The sequence below is a fragment of the Gordionus sp. m RMFG-2023 genome, chromosome 4 (assembly GCF_954871325.1).
Source record: "Gordionus sp. m RMFG-2023 chromosome 4, tfGorSpeb1-WG-v2, whole genome shotgun sequence".
Classification (NCBI taxonomy): domain Eukaryota; kingdom Metazoa; phylum Nematomorpha; class Gordioida; order Chordodea; family Parachordodidae; genus Gordionus; species Gordionus sp. m RMFG-2023.
In genome coordinates this window covers 6358885-6385712 of record NC_088778.1, presented here as the reverse complement: position 1 = coordinate 6385712, position 26828 = coordinate 6358885, and the positions used below count along the sequence as shown (strand labels likewise).

Sequence of the window (26828 nt, the reverse complement as noted above, 5' to 3'; positions counted from 1 at the left end):
TTAAAAATTGCTTTGACCTATTTTTAGCTAGTGATGTAGGCGCTACTTAAAAAAGAAACTTAATCGTTACGTTTTAGAAAAGGAACGCGTTAAAATATTTGATATAAATCTTTTTAACTTTTTCCCATCAATAATAAAAATCCTGAATTCAAAGTTAGTGAAAATTATGTCATATTTTGTTCGCCGCAAATTCGTGCAAATGAGGGGATATTGCCTTCACAGTTAGTGCGATTTCGCGACTGAGAATAGAGCGTATTTTACATAATTCGCTCTATGAACGAAAGGTTAATCGTCTCTTAATAATTTTTTTTATTATTTATCAACATTTTGATCAGCTAAACAGAGTGCTTGGTGCCCAATCCAGCTTTCTTATATTAAAGGCACTTTAACTGGTGCGGATGATGGTATATTATTCAATGAATAAAATTTTTAATTGGGGGGAATTTATTAAAAATATTGGAACATCATTATTTTCAAAAAAAACCTATCAGATCAATCATCATAGAAATCTTCAATCAGATTCTCGTCGAAATTTTTTTTTATCCTTATCAGAGGAATGTTCTTTTTAACGACGTTACTTTGCAGCACTAATTTTTACCTTCCATAAGTAAACTTTTTGCCCACGGATTCCAGTGGTGTATTTAAATGGTGGGAGGGGATGGGACTTGTTAAAAGAATATTAACGTCATGCAAAAATGTTCGACTACCCTTTGAAATTCCCAATTAGCCTTAATGAGCCCTAGTCTAATTTTGAAGCTGTCACGTTTACTTGTCATCCTCCTTTCTCGAAACATTCTAGATATGCGATTAACAGAAAAAAATAAGTCATTCCTAAAAAAAAAATATCAAATATTTTTTTAATTAAGTACATAATTGGAAATTATCGAATAGTATAAGATATGGATGACATCTTGATTTTTAAAGAAAAATGAATATCACTAAAAGCCTAATAAAAATTTTTTAGATACACTAGCCGAATTAATTATGGCAGACTTTTCATATTAAAAATGAAAGTTTTAGGGAACATATAAAACGGTTTTTGTATATTTCCGAACCGAGTCAATCTTATTTTAAAATTTAGAAAAAGTGCGGACTTTAAACATTTTTTATAAAAAAATATGCCTAAGTTCGTCTACCCGCAAACCTCAAAACCACGTCCAAGTAAGCGATTAAGTTTCGTAATTTTGTTGGTACGGAAATAGGTTATACTTTGCCATTTGCTATACTTTATATGATTTTCAATTTTGCAAATAAAATCGTAAAATTTTGCCAGGATGTAAGCTTATGATATACATACACATTTCCCAAACTAAAGAATGACTTGAAAAATATCATTAAAAGTATGCGAATAAAGCATCATATACTTACTATAAACATTTATTTATATTACATAGTAATTTATAATATTTAATATAGTATAGTTATAATATAATCATCATAATTTAAAAAAAATCGATTTATTATGGTTTTATTTTGTTTTAAAAAAAATTCGAAATTTCTATAATAATTTATTAAATATAATTATATTATATATATATATTTTAATAATAATTTATAATATTTTTTTAAAAAAAAATAATTATAAAAAATTATTCACAAAATGATATTCATCTAAATATTTTTTTTAAAAAAACGAAATAATTAAGTCTTTTTTAGTTAAAAAAAAATTAAAAATTTTAGCGTGTTGGTTTGTTAGGGGATAGTGTTGTTAAACGTATCGGTTTGAGCCGAAAACCGATTAACTCAATATTTTACCTAGAAAAATATTACGCAAGCCTTAATATTTGGTTCATAGGTGGGGCTGAAGTTTGGACATCTATTGGCGAAATCTCGAGGCTTAAGGCAATATTTTTTTGGATAAAATATTGAATTAGCCGTTTTTAAAAAATCGTCTCAAATCAGCCGTTTAACAACACTAGCTTAGAGATATAAAATATTTTACGGTTCTGAAAGCAAAATTGAGCTTAAGAGTAGGGATTTCCAAAAAAAATTCGACCGACAGATTCTTAGAGTTGAAAAGGTGACAACTGAGGAATGCTAACGTTATATAAAAAAAATTTTAAAATTCCAGCTTAATTATAAAGGATAATTTATAAGGAGGTGAAGAGAAAAAAGAAAGTAAAATAAATGTTTCGAATATTTTATTAATAATAATTTAAAGTGGTTTATAAAACTTAAATTTTGGCTAAGCTCGTGATTTCGTTTTGTTCAATAATTTTTGTTTTCTTAACATTTTTAAATATAAATAACATTTTACGAAGAAGGAAAAAAAAAGAAGTAATTTTTCGATACATTTTTTTTAGTGGATCAACAAATATTAATTTTTTTTAAAAAAAAAAATACGTAAAAATGAGAATGATTTATTTTGAAACCTTTTTTCTTCTAAGGTCTCTAATAATTTCGATAAAAAATATTTATTTTTTAAAAAATATATATATTGATACAAAGTCACAGAAAATTTTTTTAAAAAAAAACTATTTACACACACACACACACAAAAAAAATTGTAGGTGAGATTTTTTTTTTAAAAAAAAATTAGCATTCCTATTCTTCTATAAATAAAAACTCGTTACTCGCGTAACGAAATCTGGACACTTTTTAAACAATCCGCGCGTTTAGCGATATTAACTATTCCGACGTCATTTGTCGTTGCGGAGCCACGCCCATGCCGTAGTGATTGAGTAAATGATGGTGAGGGGTCGAGGTTTGAGGGCCGGGGATGGAGGAGTGGTGAAGAGGGGCGTGATGTGGATACAAATGATGCACGTTTTGTTGTTGCTGTCCGCCTTGATGGTGGTGATGTGGCTGAGAAACTAATGGGGGGTGAGGGTGATGGCCTCCTCCCATTTGAAGAGAATTATTGCTGTTCGGATTCATTTGGAGTGGCTGGGAGAGGGGCAGAGAAGAAGAAGGATAAGAGGACAAATGGTGGATAGGTGGTGGTTGAGTCTGATTTTGTTGATTCTGTTGCTGTTGGTATTGATTGTGTTGTTGTTGCTGATGTTGAAGGTATTGAAGGTAGACGGCAGCAGCAGTTGCTCGATCTACTAGGCCGGGGCCACCCAACACCTCTTCTTCCAGGTTGCCGAGCACTGGATTAGACCCCGAGCCTACGTTGTTAAAGTGATTAGAAGGATTCGGAATATTATTATTTGAGGAATTTTGGTTGGAAGGATTATTGCCGTTGAAGTGGTGGGTTAGACTTCCCTGGTTATTGCCGTTGAACCTAATATCGAACGAAGGGCCTTTGACGATATTAGGATTACTGAATTGTGTATCACGTATCCTCACATCTTCATCGCCCTGATTCACTAGTCGACCAGTGTCAATATTGTTAGCGATGTTATCGGGAGCGGAATAATTGTCAGGAACACTGCGCCGTGGTGGTCGGCCCCTTTTGTTGGCGGGATGTGGGTGCCCTGGGAGACTGGTATTATTATTATTACTATTAGCGAAAATACTAGCATGTTTATTATCGGTATCGCTCCCGCCACAATTTTCAAGCGAGGAGTCGACGAGATTAAGGCTTCGGTTTTTGTGCACATTGGCTACGTGCATATACATGTTGGCCTTCAGTCCAAAGCGTTTACCACAAAAGGGGCATTCAAACTCGCGAAGCTTTTCGTGAACGATCCTCATGTGTACATTATAGTTGCCTTTGAGCGTGAAGGTTTTAGAACATTTGGAGCAGCGTATCAAGTCTTTCCCATCCGTAGGGTTACGGCGGGGGGCACCCACGGGACGGGGTGTTTCGAGACCACACTCTTCCAATATATTGCTTTTCGTATCGAGACTGTCGCGATCTTCGTTATGGGAGTCTTGATTGATATCAACGGCGTTATTATAAAGAGACGGGTTGTCAAAAGGAGCAAAGTGAGGGGATGGCTCAGAGGCTCTTGACAGCGCTGCGTGATATGCCTTAGGCTTGCGGCCCGGTTTATTTCGTCTCTTTGCGATCGGCGGCTCGTTGTCGGAAAAATGTTGCTGCAAATCGTAAAGGTGATGAGGATGGCGATGATCTTGAGAGTGTTCACTTTGCAGCTGCTGTTGGGTACTGTTATTGTTCATCATGAGAACAACGTCGTTGAAAAGAAGAGCTTTGTCATCTATCAAAGAAGGAGGAGCCGTTTTTTTATTAAGATGATCCGACAAATTTCCAGAGGTGTTAAGGCCGTGTATGTTGTGTGTGTTGTTGGCGGTATTATTTGAACTACCTCCGCCAAATATGGCAACTTGAGCAGCAGCGGCAGAGAGTAATAAGTTGCGGTACTGATCCTCAAGGGCGGAAAATGTACCTCCACTACTGGATGACTGCTGAAATTGAAGGGGGTTGTTACCTACATAAAACGAAATGTAACATTTAATCAATTTATAAGATAAAAAGAATTGCACAATGTTGTGCAATGTAAGTTAATTGCTTATCTGAGTAGAAGACAATGCGGCTCAAACTATGGGAAATTTTTAACAAGTTTTTTGGCCTGGTCCATAATTTTCTATGAATGTAAACGACATAAATTTGCTTTATAATATTTTTATAGCTTTAGCCCAACTTATAAAAATAATTAAGATAATTTGTCCAGTCCATCCAAAAAAAATTCCCGGCCCAACTAACCTACATGCCCTGAGGTATAATTATATGTTTTAATTAAAAATAATGTTTATAAAGGTAGGAATTGAATTCTTAAATCTTTGTATATTTGTAAGAGACATGCATATAAATCTTATATTATACCCAAATTAGAGGGAGATAGGTGATCATTATGCTGATGTTTCTCCTCTTCGAGAATTGCTGAAGGAGAATCGAGGGAGCCGGCCGAGCGAGTTCTCTGAGGTGAAAGAGTAGGTTCCATCTTGAGGGCCTGTCCGGGGGTAGAGGAAGAGGTATTCGTGTGAGGATGCTTTTGGTGAATGTTTTTCATGTGGGTCTTCATGTTTTGCTTAAGACTAAAGGATTTAGAACAGATCCCACAAACGTGTGGCTTAATCTTCTTGTGCACTGCCTTAATGTGAGTATGCAGGTTGCTTTTAAATTTGAACGTCTTGTTGCAGAACGGGCAGTTATTGTAAATAGATGAGGACCCGTAAGTACCGAAATTGTCAGCGTTATTCTGGCTAAGAATATGGGAGCCGTGTTGATAATTAGCGTTTCCGGAAGAGTAAGAGGAAGGGAGATCCGGTTCTTCCTCACCTTCCTCTGTGAGTTCCAGATTCTCTCTCTTTATATTTTTGGCTGCATGCAAAACGTTGAGAGGTGATTCGAGATGTTTAAAGTTCAATGTAGTGGTATTGCTCATGTCAAGACTGGCCCTAGTTTGGTGCGGATTATTGATGTTATTGTGATTGCTGGAATTAGCAAGATTGGTGTTGCCAGAATTAAGTAAAAAATTGGTGGCGTTTTGAATGTCCTGAGCAGTTAGCAAGGAGGATGCCACCAATTTTTGGGTTTGATGATTGAGCAGCTGGCTTTGCTGTTGTTGATGAAGAAGTTGTTGGGCTTGGTTGGTTATGAATAAAGGCGGAACAGCTCCCAGCAGAGCATTAGAGTTATTATTGTAATTTATTTGTTGTTGTTGCTGCTGCTGAACTAACTGAAGTTGCTGCAACTGAAAAATGGAAAGGGGGTTAGAAATGAGTGGGGCATTGTCGGAAGATGATAGTAAATTATTGGCGGCTGCTTTTTGAAAAATGTCGATGAGGTTGTTGGCCGTCGATAGATTGAGTTCACTATTGATACTGTCGTGATGAGAGGTGGCGGATATGTTATTATTGGTTAAACAGTTAAAGTTTGTCAGATTTGCCAGATTGCTCAGGTTAATGTGGCCAGTGGACTCGTTCATCGTGCCCAAAAGAGGAGCCAGGCTGTTAAGGAGGTTATTTGAGTTGTTATTAGAAAAGTTATGAGTCGTATTTTCATTGGAGGAGTTATTATTATTGTTATAATTCAGGTTGTTAGAATTAACACCATTTTCTAGGCTACCCATTGGTGCGTTTCCGCCTAAAAATCCTTTGGAATAAAAGGAGGACATGGCCTGAAGTTGCTTTTGCCATGTGCCTAGAAGATTTATATTGGCATTTATGATGGATTGAATTTCGTTCTCTGATACCATGCCATTTAAGGGAGTTGGTATAGGCGTGTGAGAGACGGATTTGTTTTGACTATTAGAGGTGGAGTTCTTGTTATTGTCTACGAGGCTAGTGCTGCTTGACACATTACTTAAATTCGTTAAGTTTTTGAGAGATTCTAAGAAGTTAAGGTCTAAAAAGAGTGGTATAAGGGATAGAAAAAAATAAAAAATGTGGTCAGGGTTAAGCATTATCAAGAACATTTGTATCTACGATACAAAATAAATTTATGAAAAGTATTTGTAGTAATAAACTCAATTCCAAATATAAATATAATTATCCATTTAAACATGAGATTTTTATAAAAGAAGTCCGGATCTCAATTGGCATCCAGTTCAATACAAGTATAGTGATCCCAAGCATCTCAGCCTATGCAAGATCGGTCGATAAATAAGGACACCATACATTAAATTGCAGCTATTCAAAAAGCAGGCATTAAGGCCATCGTTCAATAAATGTTATCGTAAAGCCCTTTCTACCGTTTTCATTCGATCAACACTAGATCAGATAGAATTAAATATCGTAAATAATGAATTCTAGTGGAATAACATTCACTCATTGGGCTAGAGAAGCCAACCTCTAGTCTGGGACTATACTTGTATAGATTTGTTCATTTCAAATTGCAGAAATTTTACCAAATTCTTTCTTAGAAAATGCTTTGTCCCTTACACTAGTCGATTTTAGTAATGATGCATCATTTTTTCCTTAAAACTTTAAAGGAAAACTAATCTCAGACAATGAATATCTTTATAAATATGAAGATCTGTGCATTTATGTTATTTTTTAATTGTAAATTTTTTTTAATATAAATTTTTAACCTTGTTAATTTAAATGTATTTAATCATTATGTATTATTCTTTAATAAAAGGCAGTATTACTTGTATCGGCATTGAGTATCGGCCGATACCGTATTTGGGTAATTCCCTACCAAATCGATAACTCTTCGGCCCTACCTTTTTAATAATGATAAAATTCATACTGAGAGAACATTATTAGAAGGCATTGAATCCAAAATCTTAGACTTCTGGTGCTCATAGTTCCTGAGATATCAGTGGCCAAAAATGACCTTTTTCGAAAATCCGATTTTATAAAATTGAGATAAGTTTAAAAAACAATGATACTAAAAAATAAAAATTATATGTCATTATTTGTAACTCCATTAAAAGCTTTTTAGTAAATATTAAGAAATATTTAAATAAAAATGTTGAAGTAATTATTTACATTATAAATTTTGAATCTGAAAGCTCCAGGTGATTCGCCCTTTCTTTTAATATTTTTTATTCACTTACATTATATCTATTTTTAGTGTTGTTAAACGGCTCGTTTTGAGGCTAACTAAATATTTTGTCAGAAAAATATTTCCTAAGCCTTGAAATTTCGATAATATATCTAAAGCTTTGTTCCTTCTATGAGCAAAATCTTCAGGTTTGTGTAATATTTTTCTGGATGAAATATTGTTAGCCGTTTTGAAAAATCGGCTCAAAACGAACCGTTTAACAACACTATTTATAAAAAAGAAATTTAACTTGGAAGAGCCGTAGGTTTTTTTAGTTATTGCGATAACAAAAAAAATGAACATTTAATTTAATTTCCAAAGAAATTTTAAAAATTATGAATTCTTCTATTTTAAAACTGAGAAGCGTAATCAGAATGATTCGTAATTCTCCCAAAAAGCTAAATTTATTTAAAACATATGTAGTTCACTAGACCCTCCCCTAAATTTTTTTAAAACCAGTGAAATAAGGTGTAATCACACCTACCAAATGATTGAAATAGGGTAAGGCCTGCTATTACAAAGTTAGTCAATGAAGTAATAACAAATATCAAAGGTAACCTAAAATTTATAATTAGGGAATAATATAATATTTTGTTAACATATGGGAGAATCTTATAAAAATTAAAGCTATTCTATTGCCCTTATAAGAAACTACAAATATAGTATATGGGGAGAATTATCCCATGATTTAGTTATACCTTATATTCTAAATCTTGAACACCTAAAAAATGGAAAACCTGATTTCCATAAATCCTTTAGCAATTTAAAGTAGCATATGATAAATTATTAGACATTATAATTTAATTGGCGATGATAAAACAATAACCAAAATTAAATCCCAGGCTTAAAGTTGAATATTTTAACAATATATCTGCTTATTATGATATTGATGTATACAAGTTAAGAGAAAAATTTGAAAAAATTTATAACAGCTAACATTTAAATAAATGTAATTATATTTTAAAAGCTGATAATGTTAACCATAATCGAAATATACTGCTATAAAAATTCAAGCAAAAAGATCTTAATATACAAATAAGGATGAAATTCAACAAAACAGTCTAGACATTGTTTTTAAATAAAATGATAGGTAAAAGGCTAGGGTATTAATTAGTTTATCTCTTTTTCTATATTACAAAAATAACGCCAAATAAATGTACCGGGCAATAATTTGTGAGCAGATGTCGCAGAATCAGTCCCCAGGTCACTTTGTGGTGGTAGCACGGGATTATTTTTATTGTCACATTTGACTTCCTTATTACTATTGGCGGCACTTATAGCAGTGTCAGCATTCGTGCCATTATTGTTGACCATAAAGGATGAACTAAAACTCGGCAAATTAACATTGATGGGGTGAGACGAGGCGTCATTCGTGGGATTGTTATTGATCGAAATGGAGGTTGGGGTTAGGTTTTTATTCGAATTAAGGCTGTTGGGAGTCAAAGTAAGTATTTCGAAGGAATGTTTTTCCATTTGCTCTTCTACCCGGCTATTATTATTTTGCAAGGCCCCAATCTTATTTCCATCCAAATCTTTTTTGTCCCCTCTACTCAAAGTAATATCCTGAGTTTGATTGATAAATGGGACACCGGAAGGTAAGACAACATGGAGTGGCTCCTCCATGCCTTTCCCGTCATTATTTTGCGATTGCTGTATCAGTGTTGTCATTTGTTGTTGATGATAAGTAGAAGCTACCCTGGCCAAATTTCTGAGGCCCAGCCCTTGACTATCTTCCGACATTTCTTTTTTCGCTGTGTTTTCCATATGATTATTTTCTTCTTCTAAGTTTCGGGATTCTTGCTGATTTGAACGAAAATCTTGGACCATGGTCTGAATAAAGTTATCGTTGTTATTCTCCCGAATGACGTTGACTTGATTAGGACGTATAGGAAACTGGTGGTGAGAAGGTTTTATTCGTTGTTCGTCATAGTCTGATATTTTTTTTAAAATATAATTATATTGTTGGAATTAGGGATCTGCAGAGCCAAGCTATAAAAAAATGTATGGGCCAAGCTTTAAAAATTAGGCCCAATGCAGATGACTAGTTGGAATAGCCCATTTGCTATAAATATATATACTTTTTGAATAGATATATTTCCTATTGTCCCTAGAATGTTTTTAATTAAAAATCGCATTGGCAGATTGATATCTATAAAATAGAGTTACCAATAATTTACTAAGGAATACAAAAAATACCTAGATTTTTAAAATTGTTATTAAGATTTGGATTATTTTTTCAATATATAGCTTCTTATTTTGATCAACCAATTTTCTGCAAGTCTAGTGCGTTCTTATTTTAATAATTATAAGATATATTCCTTTTTTTGGTGGCTAAAACCCTGATTTTAACTATCATAATTTAACGATATAATATTTTATTAAATATTGGTACAATAAACTTTATGAATATTTTCTTAATGTCTTTAATAGATTATTTATAGTAAAAATGTTATACTATAATAATGAAAGTTGCTAAAGATACAAAATTGCGGTACCTGTTCTAGATACACTTTTATAAAAAGTATCTGCATCTAAGTTTTTGGACAGTATATCTGTATTTAAACTATATCCATTTTGAAAGATATCTTTAACAACTCTTTATATCTTTAAAAAATTAGTATGTAAAATTAATTTAGTAATTAAAATTATGAGTGGGATATAACCGTTTTTAAAAAAAACTGTCTTACCACTCCTCTCCTGGTACCTCTCAAATTAAATTTCACCAACAAAATTATTGATATAGTGATTCGAACAACTGTTAAGATTATTTTAATTAACCCTTCAATACTCCCCAATGCTAGAAATGATATTACATAAAAACTGTTAAATATTATGATCTGGATTTTTCAGTAGCTTCATAAAATATATCTTATCTATATTCCAAATTTCATATATTTTGGTTGAGTAGTTTAGATATAAATATTTGACTAATTTGGGTTTGTGAGACCCCACCAGAGTAAATTTGTAATTTTTAAAAAATTTTTTTTTTTTAAATTTTTAAAATTATAAATATATACTACTATATTATAAAATTTAAATATCATTTTATTTGAGGTGATTATGACAATACAATTAATAGCGAGGATGAAGATTTTATATATGATAGTGATCATGATACACAAGCTGAATTAGATGAAGAAATGTTAGTTGAAAACAATAAACTTAATATTATTTAGGTAAATATGAAATCATTTATCATAGTATGTATCTCTTTAAAATTAGCTAAAAAAAATAAGTTTACTAAATGGAAAAAAAATCTTCCCAATCAACGAATAAGAACTCATCAACAAAATTTAGTTACTCATCTGCCAGTAGTAAAAGAATAAGGGAAAGAAGCTGGCACTCCAGAATTTGACTTGTTCATAACACCAAAAATGATTGAAGAGATTATTTATCATACCAATGAAAAAATTAAAATTATATGTAAAACTACCAATATGAAAGTTCTACTAAATTATAGACTTTATCGGGAAATCTTTATTTAGCTGGAATTTATAAATCTAACCATTCAAAATATTTTTTTTCAAATATGTAAATTAAATTTATGTTTAGAACACATTAATGTTTTTGTAATAAATGTTATGCATGTCAAATTTAACATATTTGAATGTTATATATTTTTTTTATGTTTAAAAGTATTAGTGTAATTTTTATTTTATATTGAAGAATAGAGATCCTTATTATGAATTATCATAATTATATGATAAAGTTATTTTTAGAAAATTTTGGCACAATTATAATTATCTTCATCATCTTTAATCTAAGCTTAAGAAATAAAAAATAAATAAATATTTTATCAAGTAGTTCTATCTTATATCCAAATATTAAATAAAAATAATGAATATAACTGGAGATATATACATTTGAAATTAGGGTCTATTAAACCCCATCCGAGTACTAACGTCATTTTTTTCACTGGAGTATTGAATGGTTAAATGTATTTAGTGTTATATATTACACCACACTGACTCTTCTAAAATCATGAATTAAACTTGGTAATAGATTTTTAAATTTCTTTATAGAAATCTTAAATAATCAGCAAGTATAGTATTTAATAGATGTCAAAACCTTTGTGACATCTAAGAACAAAGGCAGCATAGTATTTTTCTGGATAAATAGTGAGTTAGCCGTTTTTTAAAAGACTTAAATGGAACAATTTTGCAACACTAAATGTATGCATTAAAAAATCGAACAATTAGTATGTTTACAGCATAAAAATAAGATATAATAACGAATCCGCAATCGGCCAATATCAAGTTAATATAAGTAATATCGGATCTGCTTCCAAAATGTGATATCGGTATTAATCGCTAATATATCAAAGTCCGGGATAAGATGACAATTTATATATATCTGGGCCAGGCAGGCCTAGAAAATTTTTTTAAATACCCGGGTCACTAAAAAATTTTTTAAAAAAATACTCGGGCCTATTCGAAATATTTTTTTAAAAAAATCCTGGCCAGGTTGTACAAATGATACCTCTGCAGGTCTCTTATAAAATTCAGGATGTACTACTACTTACTAGAGCTATATTGGGCATATAATTGTTCGTCCATGCAATTGGGTATGCTATTTTGAGAACTGTAAAGCTTGTGGTTTGTTTGGGCGTTTTGGTATTCGCTCCTATCATCATTATTCTGCAAAAAAAAAATTAAATTGTAACACGTAAAAATTAAGATCGATCAAATACACTTGACTCCTTAAGATAAATAAAAATTTAGTTCAATTTATATCAATTAACTATGAATCATAAGTGGTCAAAAATTTATATAAGGTCAAAAATATAACAAAAAAAATGATAATCTAATGCCCATTCAAAGGAACGAGCAAAAGCAATATATTTTCTTTTCAACATCCTATCGATGTAATGGTCTCAAAAACATTATACATGGTGCAAAACAGAGAAATACTTCTAAGTTTTCTACTTTTAAAGGGAAACATATAAAAATTTAGTCCACCTCATTTTCGCTGGGTCCACTCCCAAAATTCGTATCTATATTTATACATGCTGGTGGCCTAAAAAATGGCTTCCCTTGTGAAGTCACTTTATGCAAATCTCGCAACTAGAAATTTAGCTCAAACATTGAGATAGAACATTATAACAATCAAGGGTATTAGAAAACAAAATGAGCCTAAATGTGTAAATGTAAAAGAGAACGAAATCCCGCATTTATTAAAATACTTGATTAACGTCGTAACTGGAAAGGTCCGTTGGCTCTGTATGGTTTACGTTATTGTTTCTCTGGTGCGCCGGTTGTTGGTGTTTATTGCTCGTGTAGGAGGACACTAACATATCTTCGTTCATGCGTTGATGTTGGGGAATGGACAAAAATGGAATATCCTAAATTACGGGTCAAAATAAAAAATTTTAAATAGCAAATTATTTATATTTTGCGGGAATTTACTTCATAAAGACAGAAAAGTGGATAGATTCCACTAGGTAATCGAAATTGTAAAACGGTTGGAGAAGGGAGGGAGGGATTTACTTATAAGCTGTCCATTCATAGTTAGAGCGAATTATATAAAATACGCTATATTTTTGTATTCTACGCCGCGAATACGCGCTATAATTCATAGTTAGCACGAATTCGAGGCGAAATATAATATGTATTTTTATGCAGGGTTAAGAAGAAAATGGCCTTTCTCATAAAAGGAAATACAAATTTTGGCATAAAATGGAAGCCAACATTCTTAAAATTGTTGGGACAAATATAATATAAGTAGCGAAAATCAAACGTCCGCCTCATCTTTAACAAATGTTATGCCTAAGACGGGAAAGATTCAATGATAGAGTACCCAAGTCAATTATATTTATTAATTTTTCAATTCAAATTAAGCTTATTTAAAAAATATATAAATTTCCTTCGTTTCGATCTTTTATTTTGAAATACGAATTCGTGATTAAAACAGATTCTACACCCCCTAAGCCAATGACGATAATTACCCCCCTTGAAATTCTTACCGCCTATTGCCTTTCCTAAATAAATTAGCAAAAGATAGAAATATTTCAATAATGATTATGCGTCATACCACCGTCCTCCTCCCGACCCGGAGTTAAAGTCCCTGCCTTAAGACACTGTATTCCGGACGGGACGTGACAGACATAATGAACTTCTCTAAAAGTATGATATTAACATCAAGTTCAAAGCTGTTTGTATACTTTTACTTAACAATTATTTTTGAAGGCACTGTCCCAACAAACAACTTTTGATCCATCTCTCTAACCATTAATCATACTCTTTTTATTTACTTAATATTTTAAATATATTTTATCAAATCAAAAAATCCTCTTTAGTTGAACATTTTTTGAATTGAGCCATTATAGAACAACTTAGGATAGTTCCATGAAAAAAAATGAAAGTTAACGGTTTTTTTAAAAAAATATATGGGAAATATTGACAGTAAGTCAATTTTTCCCATAAGAGTTCAGCTAATATAAATAGAGCCATATAACAATTACTTTTAAAAATAAATCATTCGTTAATCGATACTTTTAAAAAATTTAAAGCGAGAATATATGATATTTAATCATTCTTCCACTATTTATTTTAAAATAAATTATTAGCAGATCAGATTAGCAATCATTAGGCCTAATTTAAAGTCAGCGAAATGATGAAGTTTGAGTCTTACTTAACTAAACAAATGTTTAACACTAGCGTTAGAGATTCCAAAAATAGTTATCTAATCTTTTTTTTCTATCAAATTGTTTTATGGACGAAAATATTCTAATATATCTTATTTTTCCAGTGTTAAGGTTTCTTTCATGTTTGTTTGTGACATTCAGAAAATATTTTAACTAACTAGACAAATTGAAAAAATATTAATATTTGGAAAATCTTTATTATTTAATTAAAAAACATATTTTAAAAAAAATCTTTAAAAATTATAAAAGATTTACTTATAAAATAAAATTTGGCTATTTTTAAGATAAAATTTGATCAAAATGTTTTTCAAAAAAAAATTCAAAGATTAAGATTTTTTTTTTTCAATCTCTGTTTAAAAAAAAAATATCCGAATATTCGTAATGCGAAATTTTAAACAACTTTGTAAAAAAACAAGTAACAACAAATGTATTTTTTTTTATAAAAACGATATTTAGGAATTTTCGCATGTATCCATTTATTTCAACAAAAAGGTAAAAAAAATTATAATCACTATATATTTTGGGTGAAAAATTTGAAGTGATAACTGTATTGTATGGGTTGAATCAGGCAAATATTTTTTTATTTTAATCATATTTATTTACAGATTCTATGAACATTATATCTCAATATTGATAGTAATCACAACTTACACTGAAGAAATTAAACTTAAAATCAGCCATCACTTACCTTTAAAGTAATTAAATTACACTTTAGTTCTCGGGTATAGGCTCTTTTTTTGCCCCACTCTTTTTAATAAGCCTATAGAGGTTTAAGCAATATTTTTCGGAATGTTGTGCCTACAAGTAGGTGCGGCTTGCCCACAAACGTGTAGAGGGCTCCTCATATTTTTACTTACCTAAATTAAACTATTTCAATTAGATGGAAATGAGGAAAACCTATCGTAGCTCTTTCGAACCTTCAACACTAGAGGGCAGAAGCGCTGTATATCACGTATCACGATATTTATACATATCAGAAACCTGCAGGCTCATCAACCTGGGTCATGACAGACTCAGGGTCGAGATATAACCCTCCTCTACTTGCAACTGAAAAATATTTTTTTGCTCCCTGTCCCCCTAGGAGCCTAAACCCCTCAAAGATATAAGGAGGCAAGTTGCTCCCAATTCCCGTCGTATGGAGACTGGTCAGGTTATAACTAGACAAGGCCTTATAAGCTATCACTTTTTAATTATTCAACCCTACATCTATATAGTAATCGTTTGGTCGGGTTACTGGGATAAATTCAATAAAAAATATAATTATTTGCTTTCTCATCTTTTTATTTTAAAGGATTATGGTCGAGCCAATTGAGCCTGGCTTGTGGCTGGCCTTAGAAAAGGTTGCCAGGTCAAAATTTATATTATAAGGGAGAAATTTAAAAATTTCTGGAGATAAATCCATCCGTGTTGGCTAAAGAGTAGTGGGAGTCTCCTGCTGATCGGAGAGACCTAGCAACTCTGGCGGCCTTAGATATGAGACGCGAGCAATACATTGATTTGCTCAAATTAAACAAGTGTCATGGTAATAATGCAAAAAAATAAAAATGTACAAATAAATTTTATGCCAATAAAAAAAAGGAAAAAATAATCAGACATGATTTTAAAAAATAATAACGAAAATTATTATGAAATTATAATGCTCGAAGCGAGAAATTAAAATAATTTTTACAAATATTTATCAATAAATTTGCATTATTTTTTTAATACCTTTCCAAAATAAAATAATTTAAAAAACTACAGGCTATTTGTAGGCCTATTCAAAAATGAATACGAATCGATTATATTCGTTCAATTCTTTCATTAAAATTGGTATTCATGGGAAAAAGTTGGTATAATTACGAAGAATAAACTTGTTAAAAAGATTTGAATAATTCATTATTCGATTTATATAGGGAATGAATAGGCCTACTCTATTGCAGCAGCAAGTTGGTAAATAGCTATTGCCGATCCCTTAAAAAGGGGTTTGGAACTAACCAGAATTTTTGCAACCTGACAGTGAAACGGCGTCAAACTAAGAATTCAAAAACTGACGCCAACGCCGATAAACCCTATCTCATATCTGTGTTTTGAATCAGGTGGCAGATAAGAATTATTATCTTGGGCTTGTTGAAATATTTTTTTTAAAATCTTTAACCTAAATCCAGCTATTCAAAAATGTGATTTATATCTGTATAATATCATGATAATTTTTATTACCCTAGCACGTGGTACAAAATTAATATTTACATGAGGTAAATTAATTGATTTTTTTTTTGAATAATTAATTCTAAATGTAAATAATGTAATAAAGTCTCGATTAAGCATTGTTTTAAGTTTTAAAAATATAAATATTTTTTTGGAAATTCATTAATAATCGTCAGGATGTTACCGAAGAATCGGGATATGATGACGGGGTTCTATGATTATTAGATGACAAAAGTAACTTTTCGTAATAATAGTAATAATAAAACAGGGTTAGGTAAGGATTGGTTGTCAAATCGAAGAGCGAATGCGCGGCGGAAGAATAGGCAGACGATAATTGGCAAATAAAATTGTCATCGCTTCGAAGTTTCTTGATATTATAACTCAAAAACGAATTATTCCAAGATGATGATAATGTATGACGATAGTTGCGTTTAAACTTTGTAACAGAGTTTTCCTTGTTTCCTTTGACTGTAGATAGCATAGTTTGAAATAAAATTTCAGGGTTGGTTTTAGCACTGAATCAACAATCACATAGAAAAGTTAATGTAATTTACTTTTTTTTTTAATTTTAAAAATTTTTATAAATTTATACAAAAATATATTTTTCAAATTATTATTTAAAATCCATAATGAAATTATTTATAAAATTATTAAAAGGTAGTAAACAAAAATTCTTCGAATTTATTTCTCTTTTGATAAATGAGCAAATCATCAAATAGAAGAAAATATTAATTATTTATTGTTTATAAATATTTTATTCAATAATAATTATAAATAAAAACATCGAAAAACCAAACCAGACAAGACTTTACTTACTTATACAAAATAAAAATATTAATTATTAAATTTATTTATTATATTGTTTTTGCATTTAAATTTATTATTTATGTGAATTTGTATTTTTGGCACATCAAAAAAATTAAGAAAATGGAATTTTTACTTAAATAAATAAATTGTTCATAATAAAAATTTCTTATTTTTGCTTAATATACAAGAAAGCCATTATTATTTTTTTCTCCATAAAAGATATCCCCAAAATCACGATGATGAGCATATAAAATTAAAATATTTTGGCCAAATTATTTAAATAACTATTTTTATGATTATTTTATTCGATATAAAGTCAGCAGCGGACTGAGACATTTATTATTTGTTACAAAAAAAATAATAGCTACAGGAAAAAATAAATAATGAGAAAATAATATATTACAACATTATCGATCGAAATAAATAATAAATTATTATATAATAAATGTATTTAAATAAATAAAATTACATGAAAATAATAAAAAGCTAATTAAATCTGCTTTTTATTTCTCTTCCACAAAGGATTTTTGAAGTTCCTGATTTAAAAAATAAAAATCTCAGCAATTACCCAACTGGTGCGAATTTTTTAAAACAATAAAAATCCCCTGACCAATAATGAATATAAACTACTAGATTGTAAATATGAGTTGGCTGTAGCTTCATTTCGTGATTTTCATGGCAATTAATTTTATCATAAGAATGCCCATAATATCCTTTAATCGACGCGCAAACCTAAAATGGCACTTACAGCTGACTTCTATGTATGGGCACTAATATAGATTTAATGAATGGCCAAATACATCACTACCACTGAGACTGACAGGTACATTTAATAATTATCGATAGACAAAAACATTTATTTTAGCTCTCAAGCGTTGCATCTTTCAATAATAGTTCCAGTTAGTTTTTGGTATGGTTTTATTATGTGATACAATAATATTAATTTATGTAAATATTATTTTTTTTTAAATAAATAAAAAACAAATGTTATTAAAATAAAAATTTAGCCTTATTATATTTGATAAAAATAAATATATGTTTTTTAATTATATTTCGCATTTACAATTACAAAAATAAAAATCTGAATTTATCTTTATTTTTGAATAATTTAATGGCTGAGGTCCATAATGAATGAATGATGGCCGTATTATTTTTTTAATTATTTTTAAACTAGAGCATATGTAGAAAGCGGTAAGCATCGCGATTAGCGTCGAACGGATCTATTTAGCTGAGATTTCTTCCAAATCTTTCTTTCATTTATTAGCGAAATTTCCAAGCCTGCGTATTATTTTTGGCTAAAATATTGGGTGAGCGGTTTAAGAGCACATTGAGCCTAATACGTTTATTTATATTAACAAGTAATCGTTTATTTGCAATTACTTAATTTATAGCCGTCTAAATCTCGTTTATAGATGGGTTAAACCGTTTTTAGCCAAAATTTATTTTACTGCCTCCAGATGTTTTTATTTTGAAATAGAACTCAACCATGAAGATAGCGGCGTAAATAAACTCGCACATACCTTGTAGCTTTGGCTAAATTAAACATTCTTTCATTATCCAAAAGCCACCTTATCATTCACATTCATAAACCATAGTAAAATGTCGTCCAAACAAAAAAAAACCGATAATTTTTCGTCGAAGCAACAATAAGCAAGAGATAGAAAAATAATAAATAAATAAACGAAGGATGATGTGAATAAATAATGCTATTTATTATTTATTTATATTATTATTTTTTTTAAAAAAACTAATAAATTAAAATTAAATTTATTTATTTAAATTAACAATCGAATATATAAAAAAAAAAGTAGAGAGAGGAAGATAGATTGATGAAGAACGAGAGCTGTGGCAGGCAATAAAATAATATTAAAAAATTAATTCAAAAATGGCGGCGTATTATTAATAATTTATGATTAAAATTTACACGCTTTTTAAATAATAATATTCCTGCGGGATTTAAGTGTTCCCCGTTTAAAAATTCAGAAATCTGGAATAAAGACTATCTTATATATAAAAAACTAAGATTCTGGACCCGGTTTTAGGGTCCGAAAAATTTGAGATAGTTTTAAACATTTTGCAAGTACGGGCAAATTTTAGGATAAGTACTCAAATCCGGGGTAGCCTCAGACCTATTTTGGAAAATCGGTAACTAATAAAAATTTTCACAAAATTCAGGTAATAAAATAATTACAAATTTAAGTTTTCTGTCTCTCAGGCTTTTAATTTCAATAAAGTTAAGTAATTCCTTGTGTTGGTCAATAAATGAGCGATAAAATTTAAGGCAATCTTTAATCAACAGCCACGTCATCTTTAAAATAAGAACATTTGCAGCGAAAAGATTTCCTAGCATTTTTTCTATATTTTGAATCTCGTCATTATTAATTGATGTGCACGGAGTTCATATTCCACATTTATGGATTCATAGGTATCATTATACCCTTAACTATGGGTAGAGGTCATATAAGGATATTCACCTTTTTATCAGCAGGTCCCAAGATGTTTGCGTTAAGCCTCAGAATATAATATAAGAGAAATCGTAGAAATGATTAAAAAAGCTGACAAAAGGCGCTATTGGAATTTAGGAGTATAAAACAAATTCCTTGATCGGCGTGTTTAAAAAAAACGTTTAATTCGCCTCGAATTCGTGCTAACGATGAATGAGGGGTTAAGAGTCATAAGCAGGCTTTCGCCCTTAATCAATGACATTGGATAAATCGGTGTTTCTTACTTCATAGAAGTAGAAGCTCTATCCCATGATAATCCTATTTGATAGTATATTATTTTAAAATTGCTAATTAATGACAAACTTATCACCCCCCCCCCTTTTAATAAAACTTAATTTAAAATTTAACAAAAAAATATATTCCCATCTAATCTTTAAAAAGTAAATCGTAATTTAATAAAATAATATTCAAAATATTATATTGCACAAATATAAATATAGGCGTTTCAAGTTGAGAATAAATATTAAATTAAATTATAGTAAAGATATATACAATTTGTAATTTTGATAAATTATGTCTATAGATGAAACAATCATTATGGATCCTTGAGAGTAAAATTTTTTATTTAATACAATCTATTTGGCTCGTCTTGGCACAGGAGTGACTGTGGGAGTCGTTAATAAATTTGTATAAAATTAATAGAGCTGTGCTGATCCACAAATTTTTTACCAATCCGATATTTCCGAATTTTAAATTGATTTTATTTACAATCTATATTTGAATAAATGCCATAAATTTAATATTATTTTGTATAAAAAAAAAGTTACATGAATTTAATTGTATTCTGTTTTTGTTTTTTTATTCTCAAAAATTTAATCATCTCATAATCATATGGATGATCATACATAGCTCATTGTAGTATTATTAAAACGCTCGATTTTGACAATTTTTAAAAACGGAATTTTACCCAAAATATTATCCCCCAAGCCTTGAAATTTTGACAGTATATGTGCAAATGTCCAAACTTTTGGCCAAAATCCCCAAGTTTAGATTATACTTTTGGCTAAAATGCTGAGTTAACTGTTTAAATTAAAGATACTAGCTTATGTAAATTTTTAGATATTTTAAAATCATTTAATTTTGTTATAGATATAACCAACAAAAAAACTAAATTTTTAGGTTAACTGTTTAAATTAAAGATACTAGCTTAGAATAAAAGATAAATGTAAGTATATAAGGGTCATATATAGGTAGGGTTGTTAAAAAGTCCAATTTTTGTCGATTTTTAAAAATGCTTTTATTAAGATATCAACCAGAATAATATCATGTAAGCCTTGAGACATAAGTGTAGCCTGTGGGGGAATGGGGGGGGGGGGATTCCATATTTTAGAAAAAAAGCATTTTTATAAAAAACCATTATTTTTTTATAAAAATATAATATAGGCTAAGATCTAAAATAAGTGGGCCTAAAGGCCTCTAATAAAATTTATGGAAAAAACCTCACCTTTACCTAAATCCTGGCTGCTCCTATGACCGGAGAATTTGTTCAGATGGCAGAAAAGTTTGGACCTATTGCCAAATCTCGAGGCTGACATAATATTCTTTTGGCTAAAATCTTAATGAGTCTTTTTTTAAAATCTACGCCTTTTAAACAACACTAATCATGAATCTCAATAGAATCATCATTTATGAAAATAATTAATTATATTGATATAAAAATAAATTAATAATTCTCCGATCATAAGTCACTCAATTCAATGGACTCAATGGGAACTGACCATCCAATTGACTATATTGGGAAGGTCTAAATTTCAATTTATATTTAGTACCAAATGTTCAACTCTTTCTAAAAAAATTTCTCATTATATTATTTTAAAAAATAGCGTTATCATTTAGTCGGGAAAAATTTTTGAACAATAAAAATCGGGTATTTTTTACGTTTTCACAGAATCGTATAATGAAATTCTAAATAAGGGATAAAGATGAATTTCATATAACATTACTCTTCAGAAAGAAGATTGATTATTTAACCTATTCCTTTGCATATTATATTAATTATAGACAAGGAATTTTGTCGTGCGTTTCAATCTGATAGGCTAAATTATTTTTGTGTTGTGCGTATTCATTGAAAAGATTAGTGAAGCCTTGTCAAAATATTATTCAAGATATCCAAGTGCCCCCCTTTGCCACAAAAAAAATGAATTCCATTTTCTTGAAGGAGACAACTTGTGGTTCTTAGACCCGAAAATTTAGTCATTATTATAACTTGACATAAATAAATATTTTAAAGAGTACAAAAACAATTCCAGGGAATGAAATGTAAGGTGAAGGGGGGGGTTTATTTGATATTGTAAATCTCTGCTCCTATGATTTTAGACGTAAAGAGAACAGTAACTCCGTGGAGAGGGGCGCAATTATCCAAAAATGAACGGTATGGGTAAGAGATCTACAAAGTTAAGCCCGGCCCGTACGGGCTTCGGGCCTAATTTTATTTTAAATAATCGGGTTCGGGCCGGGCCTAATATTTTTAAAAAAAATCGGGCCAGGTCGGGTCGGACCTTGGAATTTTTTTTAAATACATCTAAATTTATCAATTTTATATTTAATTTTTTATGTAAAATAAAAATATTTGATTACATTTATTGAAACTAAACGACATATAACATATGTCTTTTATTTTGAGTAATTATAAAAATTATTTTCTATATTTACATAAATTCGGGCCGGGCCGATAATTTTTTTTAAAAAAAATTTCGGGTTCGGGCCGCGTTGGCAAAACTTTTATAAAAAAAATTTCGGGCCGGGCCTGAAAAATTAGGCCCGATGCAGATCACTAATGGGTAAGTCAATCATTTATTTTAAAAATTTTCGTGTGGTACAGGCTGAACCGATTCTTCCAATATTTAGGTCAAGTCATGTTTTTCGAAGTTGTGAGCTCAAACATATATTTTTTTGACGATATTAATGTTTGAACTTACTTTCCCTTCTTAAGCCTGAATTCATAGCTAGCGCGAATTCGCGGCGAAGTATACAAAAATTAATGTAAAAATCATATTTTGTATACTTCGCCGCGAACTAGCGCTAACGGTTAATGCAGGGTAAGACAAGACGTTTAATCCATGTATCCACGCGTATAATCGTGATTTGTGAGATAGACACGAGTCAATTTTAAAGAGAAAAATGCTGATTATAAGTCCTGGCCAAAAAAAAATTAATTGCCGTTACAATAGCTGATTTATTCAAATTTCTATTCGCGACCTGTCACATCTCTCATACCTTTGAATAACCGTAACCCATATCTATTTAACCATTCATCTTACTCCTTAATTCAGATACTTGTATTTCACCCGATTAAAAAAATTTCCTTAAATTAAAAATTCTTTGAGTTGAGCGACTACCAAAAAAAAATCAATAATTTACAGGCATGAGCCGAAGAAAATCCGGTAAGCATTGAGGCGCGAATTAATTCATTTTTAATTTCTTTAATATGAGCTATATTTTTACAAATACAACAAAAAACCAGAGATGTAAGTTTTCGGCTAAAATTTAGTCGACGTAGACAAAAAAAATCAGCTAAAAAATAGAACAATTATCCATCACCAAAAGTTTAGTAAGCATATTAAAAAAGGGTACTAGATTACAGGTTCGTAATTCATGTTAAACGGCTCGTTTTAAGCCGATTTTTAAAAACGGCTAACTTTGATCATAGGAAGGAAGAAAGGTCTAGACATATATTATCGAAATCTCGAATCTTAGGCAATATTGAGTTAGCCTTTTTTAAAAAATCGGCTCAAAACGAGCTGTTTAACAACCTTAAATTTATTAGCTACACAGTTGTAGGAGTTGCATCTGAAATCATCTCAAGTAAATATAATATTTTATAAAATTCATATCCAAGAACATAATTTTTTTTTTGTTAATTTTAAAAAAAATATATATAATAATAATAATAAATTTTAAAAAAGAAATTGAAATATAATGAACTGGTTATTATTTCGTTATAAAAAAAATCCTTAACGCAATGACGTAAAGGTCAATTGGAGTAAAATCTTCCTTTTTTGAAAATAATAAATAATGAGATATTTGATAAAGAACAAAATATGGTTAAAGTTTTTCTTAATTATTCATTATTGAAAGTAATTTTATTTTTTATTTACAAAAAAAAATAACAATGTGATCTAAGATTATTTTGAGTTAGTCAATTAGAAAAATTTCGATTTTGTCAAACATTCGTTTAGTTAAATGAATCAAAAAAAACTACGAGTATTGAATTTAAGAAGAAAAAAAAATGTCAAACATAATAAATCAGGTTGATGATACACCTGATGATGTTGGGATTGTGTTTTGTTTGAAGTTTATTTCTCAACTTTTCGTAATTCGACGAGAAAAAATGATTTGATGATAAAATAAATGGGACATCATACATTTTTCACTAAATATTAAAATGAAAATTTTTAAAAAGATTGTGGCATTTTTAGGAAATATTTGGTCAATATATGTTCTTTAAAAAAAAATATTAAGATAATAAGATTTTGTTCAAATATTTTTTGAAGTGTCTTTAACCGGTTAGATTTTAAAAATGCCAACTTAATATTTTCGCCAAAACAATATTACACAAGTCTCGAGATTTTATTAATAGAAGTTCAAACCTTTCTGCCACCTACAAGCAAAATCTCCAGATTTGCGTATTATATTGGGTTAACCGTTTTCCAAAATAGAGCCTTTTAACAATACTAGCTCTGTGCTTAACAATTAAAACATATATTAGATGGATGGATGGGTGAGATATAGATCTAAACTAATATTCCTGAAATAAATTCAGGTATCTTCTAAACTCTATAAGGAAAGGTTAAAAAAATAGATTGTGGTTTGAAATAATAAAAAATGTTGGTTTGATTAAATTTTAAAAAAATCTCGATTTCTTTAAAAAATTTGTTTAAACATTCAAAAGTCTAATATTATTAGTGTGATCTGTGTAATTATAAATTATTTAGTTCCTAAAACAACAATTTTATATTGGGAAAAATATTTTAAGGGATAAACCAGTATGAAATACCTCATATAGATATTTTTTCCTAACTGCATTACAAACATTGCCATAGTATAAATAGCAATGAAGCTAAATCATTTAACATAATTGACAAAAAAAAATTATATTTTGAATTCCAAAGTGACATAAAATTTGCTTGGGTGGATTATCTTTATGTGTATAATGCTTATTCCTATACTGATGTTTATTATTTTTTATTATATTATACACTATTTTAAAAAAAATTTGAGCTAGGTCACAAATTGATCAAGACTTAAGAATTTGGACTTCGATTTAAAAATACCTGGGCTGAGCTTAACACCCTAAACACCCCTAAGCATAAAATTAAAAATCCCTGACAAGGCTTAAAATTAAAAATACCATAAGCAGGTTTAATAATTAAAAATACTCAGTCTAGGCCAAAAATAATTTTTTTAAAAAATCCAGATAGGGCTTGAAATTGCAACCTTTTAAATTCTAAGTCAGGTTCTAAAATTTCAATCTTTGAAAATCTCATATATATATATATAATTGACCAGATCTATTTTATAACAACAAAAAGATAAAAAGTAAGCTTTTAATTTCTAATGTTAAAATTTGGTTTTAATAAAATTTTCTAATTTATTATATGTTAAAAATTTTATGAACTGGTAAAAATGTGCAAAAATGATAGGATATAAAAATATTGTAATTATTTAAATTTAAAAATACCAAGAAAAGTATTATAATATAATTGTAGTTGTTATATACAAATATTTTATAATCAAAAATAGTAAATATGAATAATTATTTAATGAAGAAAAAAAAACATAGGACTAATAATTTTAAATGAATACATGTATTGGTTAAGTATATATATAGTAAACTAAGAATAATATATTGACAATAATGTATGAGTATGCAATAAAGAGAAATATGTTAGTTTAATAATTAAAATATCTAAAGTTGACAGGTAAAGCTAATTTAATATTATTTAAAATCTCTAAAAATATGAGAAAAATGTGATAATAAAGTTAATCAATTCATCAATCTAGTAAATGAAAGAAATATAAAAAGTAAAAGTGGTAGTTAATAATGTTAGTTCAGAAAATAAGCCATTTCTGACAATTCAGATTATAAATATTTAAATAATTTATGTTAAATTTGCATACCAATTCGAATATATCAGAATTATCGCCCATTATATCATACGGTACTATTACATTTTTGGTAATATAAATTTTCACAAAAGAAAATTATCAGCCATATTATTAAAAAACACTAAACTCTAATTAGATTTTATAAAATGTCTCCTCTCAAAAAATATAACAAAAATGATTTTATTTATAGATAATTATTTTCACACAAAATTCTCATTATTTGTATTGTTAAATAAAACCATATTAATAATGAATCAGCAGAAATATAACTCTTTACTAACTTTTACGATACTTCGTTTTTTCGCCTATCAGCATTCGAAGGACATTGATTCTGCATCTAACCTCTTTCAGGAAACCCTAAGGAATGGCCAATATTTCTTCCTTTTATGGCAACGAATACTTGACCTCTATAACCCACGTATTTAGAGTAGCTCGAAAATCCTCTTATAACTGAAGACGGCCATTGGCTTTCTTCACGGGAACCAGCGGAGTCGCGGATACACTATTTTGGGATATACGATACACTTCTGTACTCATTGATTCAATTCCATTTTCACTTCTTTCTTCAACTCAAACTATACTCGCCATAAAGGACAGAAATTATATAGCCCTCCTTTACTTTAAACTACCCAAATCTTTATCAAAAGTTTATTAATAACTGTCTATTAATTTTCACACTTCTTCTTGCACCTTGATCATATCCATTTCCATTCAATTATTTTGCAAATACGAATTTTTAATCTTAGTTTCTAGTTCTCTTTTAAATCCCATCTCAACTCCTCTGCAGAATAAAAACTCTCTATTATTATATTGCGTCCCGTCACTTATCATTACTTTATCTTGCAAATTCTCCCTTTTCCTTTTCCTCACTCTTTTCTACCTTTTCCCTAAAATCAAAATCCTAAACACCCCAAATCTTCCCATGCAATTCCCCCCGATTTCTCCCCTATAATTATTTTCCTATAATAATCCCTCCCCCCTATTTCTCCTCAAATTATTCAGAGCTATTTCTCCCCTAAAATGATTTCCCTGATTTCTCTTATAGAATTATTTCTCCCGATTTCTCCCCTATAATTATTTCCTTAGATTTCTCTCCTGTAATTATTTCCTCAGATTTCTCTCCTATAATTATTTCCTTAGATTTCTCTCCTATAATTATTTCCTTAGATTTCTCTCCTATAAT

The 26828-nt window shown here is 29.7% G+C and overlaps 1 protein-coding gene across 3 annotated transcripts; it reads right to left on the bottom strand.

Moving 5' to 3' along the window:
• Window positions 1-1481: 1481 nt before the first annotated feature.
• LOC135928172 (uncharacterized protein DDB_G0283357-like) lies at window positions 1482-25773 on the bottom strand. Of its 3 annotated transcripts, none has more exons than XM_065464540.1 (6): window positions 16411-16813; window positions 12591-12740; window positions 11922-12036; window positions 8560-9330; window positions 4733-6256; window positions 1482-4337 (listed from the first exon to the last, which is right to left on the bottom strand). In XM_065464540.1, exons 1-6 carry the CDS (start codon window positions 16705-16707, stop codon window positions 2629-2631), a joined length of 4566 nt encoding a protein of 1521 aa, XP_065320612.1. In that variant the 5' UTR covers window positions 16708-16813; the 3' UTR covers window positions 1482-2628. The 3 variants fall into 3 exon arrangements, with proteins under 3 accessions (XP_065320612.1, XP_065320611.1, XP_065320613.1); XM_065464539.1 differs by having other exon boundaries at window positions 2375-4337; window positions 12582-12740; window positions 16411-16811; XM_065464541.1 differs by lacking the exon at window positions 16411-16813 and adding an exon at window positions 25658-25773 and having other exon boundaries at window positions 2380-4337; window positions 12582-12740.
• Between the last annotated feature and the right edge of the window lie 1055 nt (window positions 25774-26828).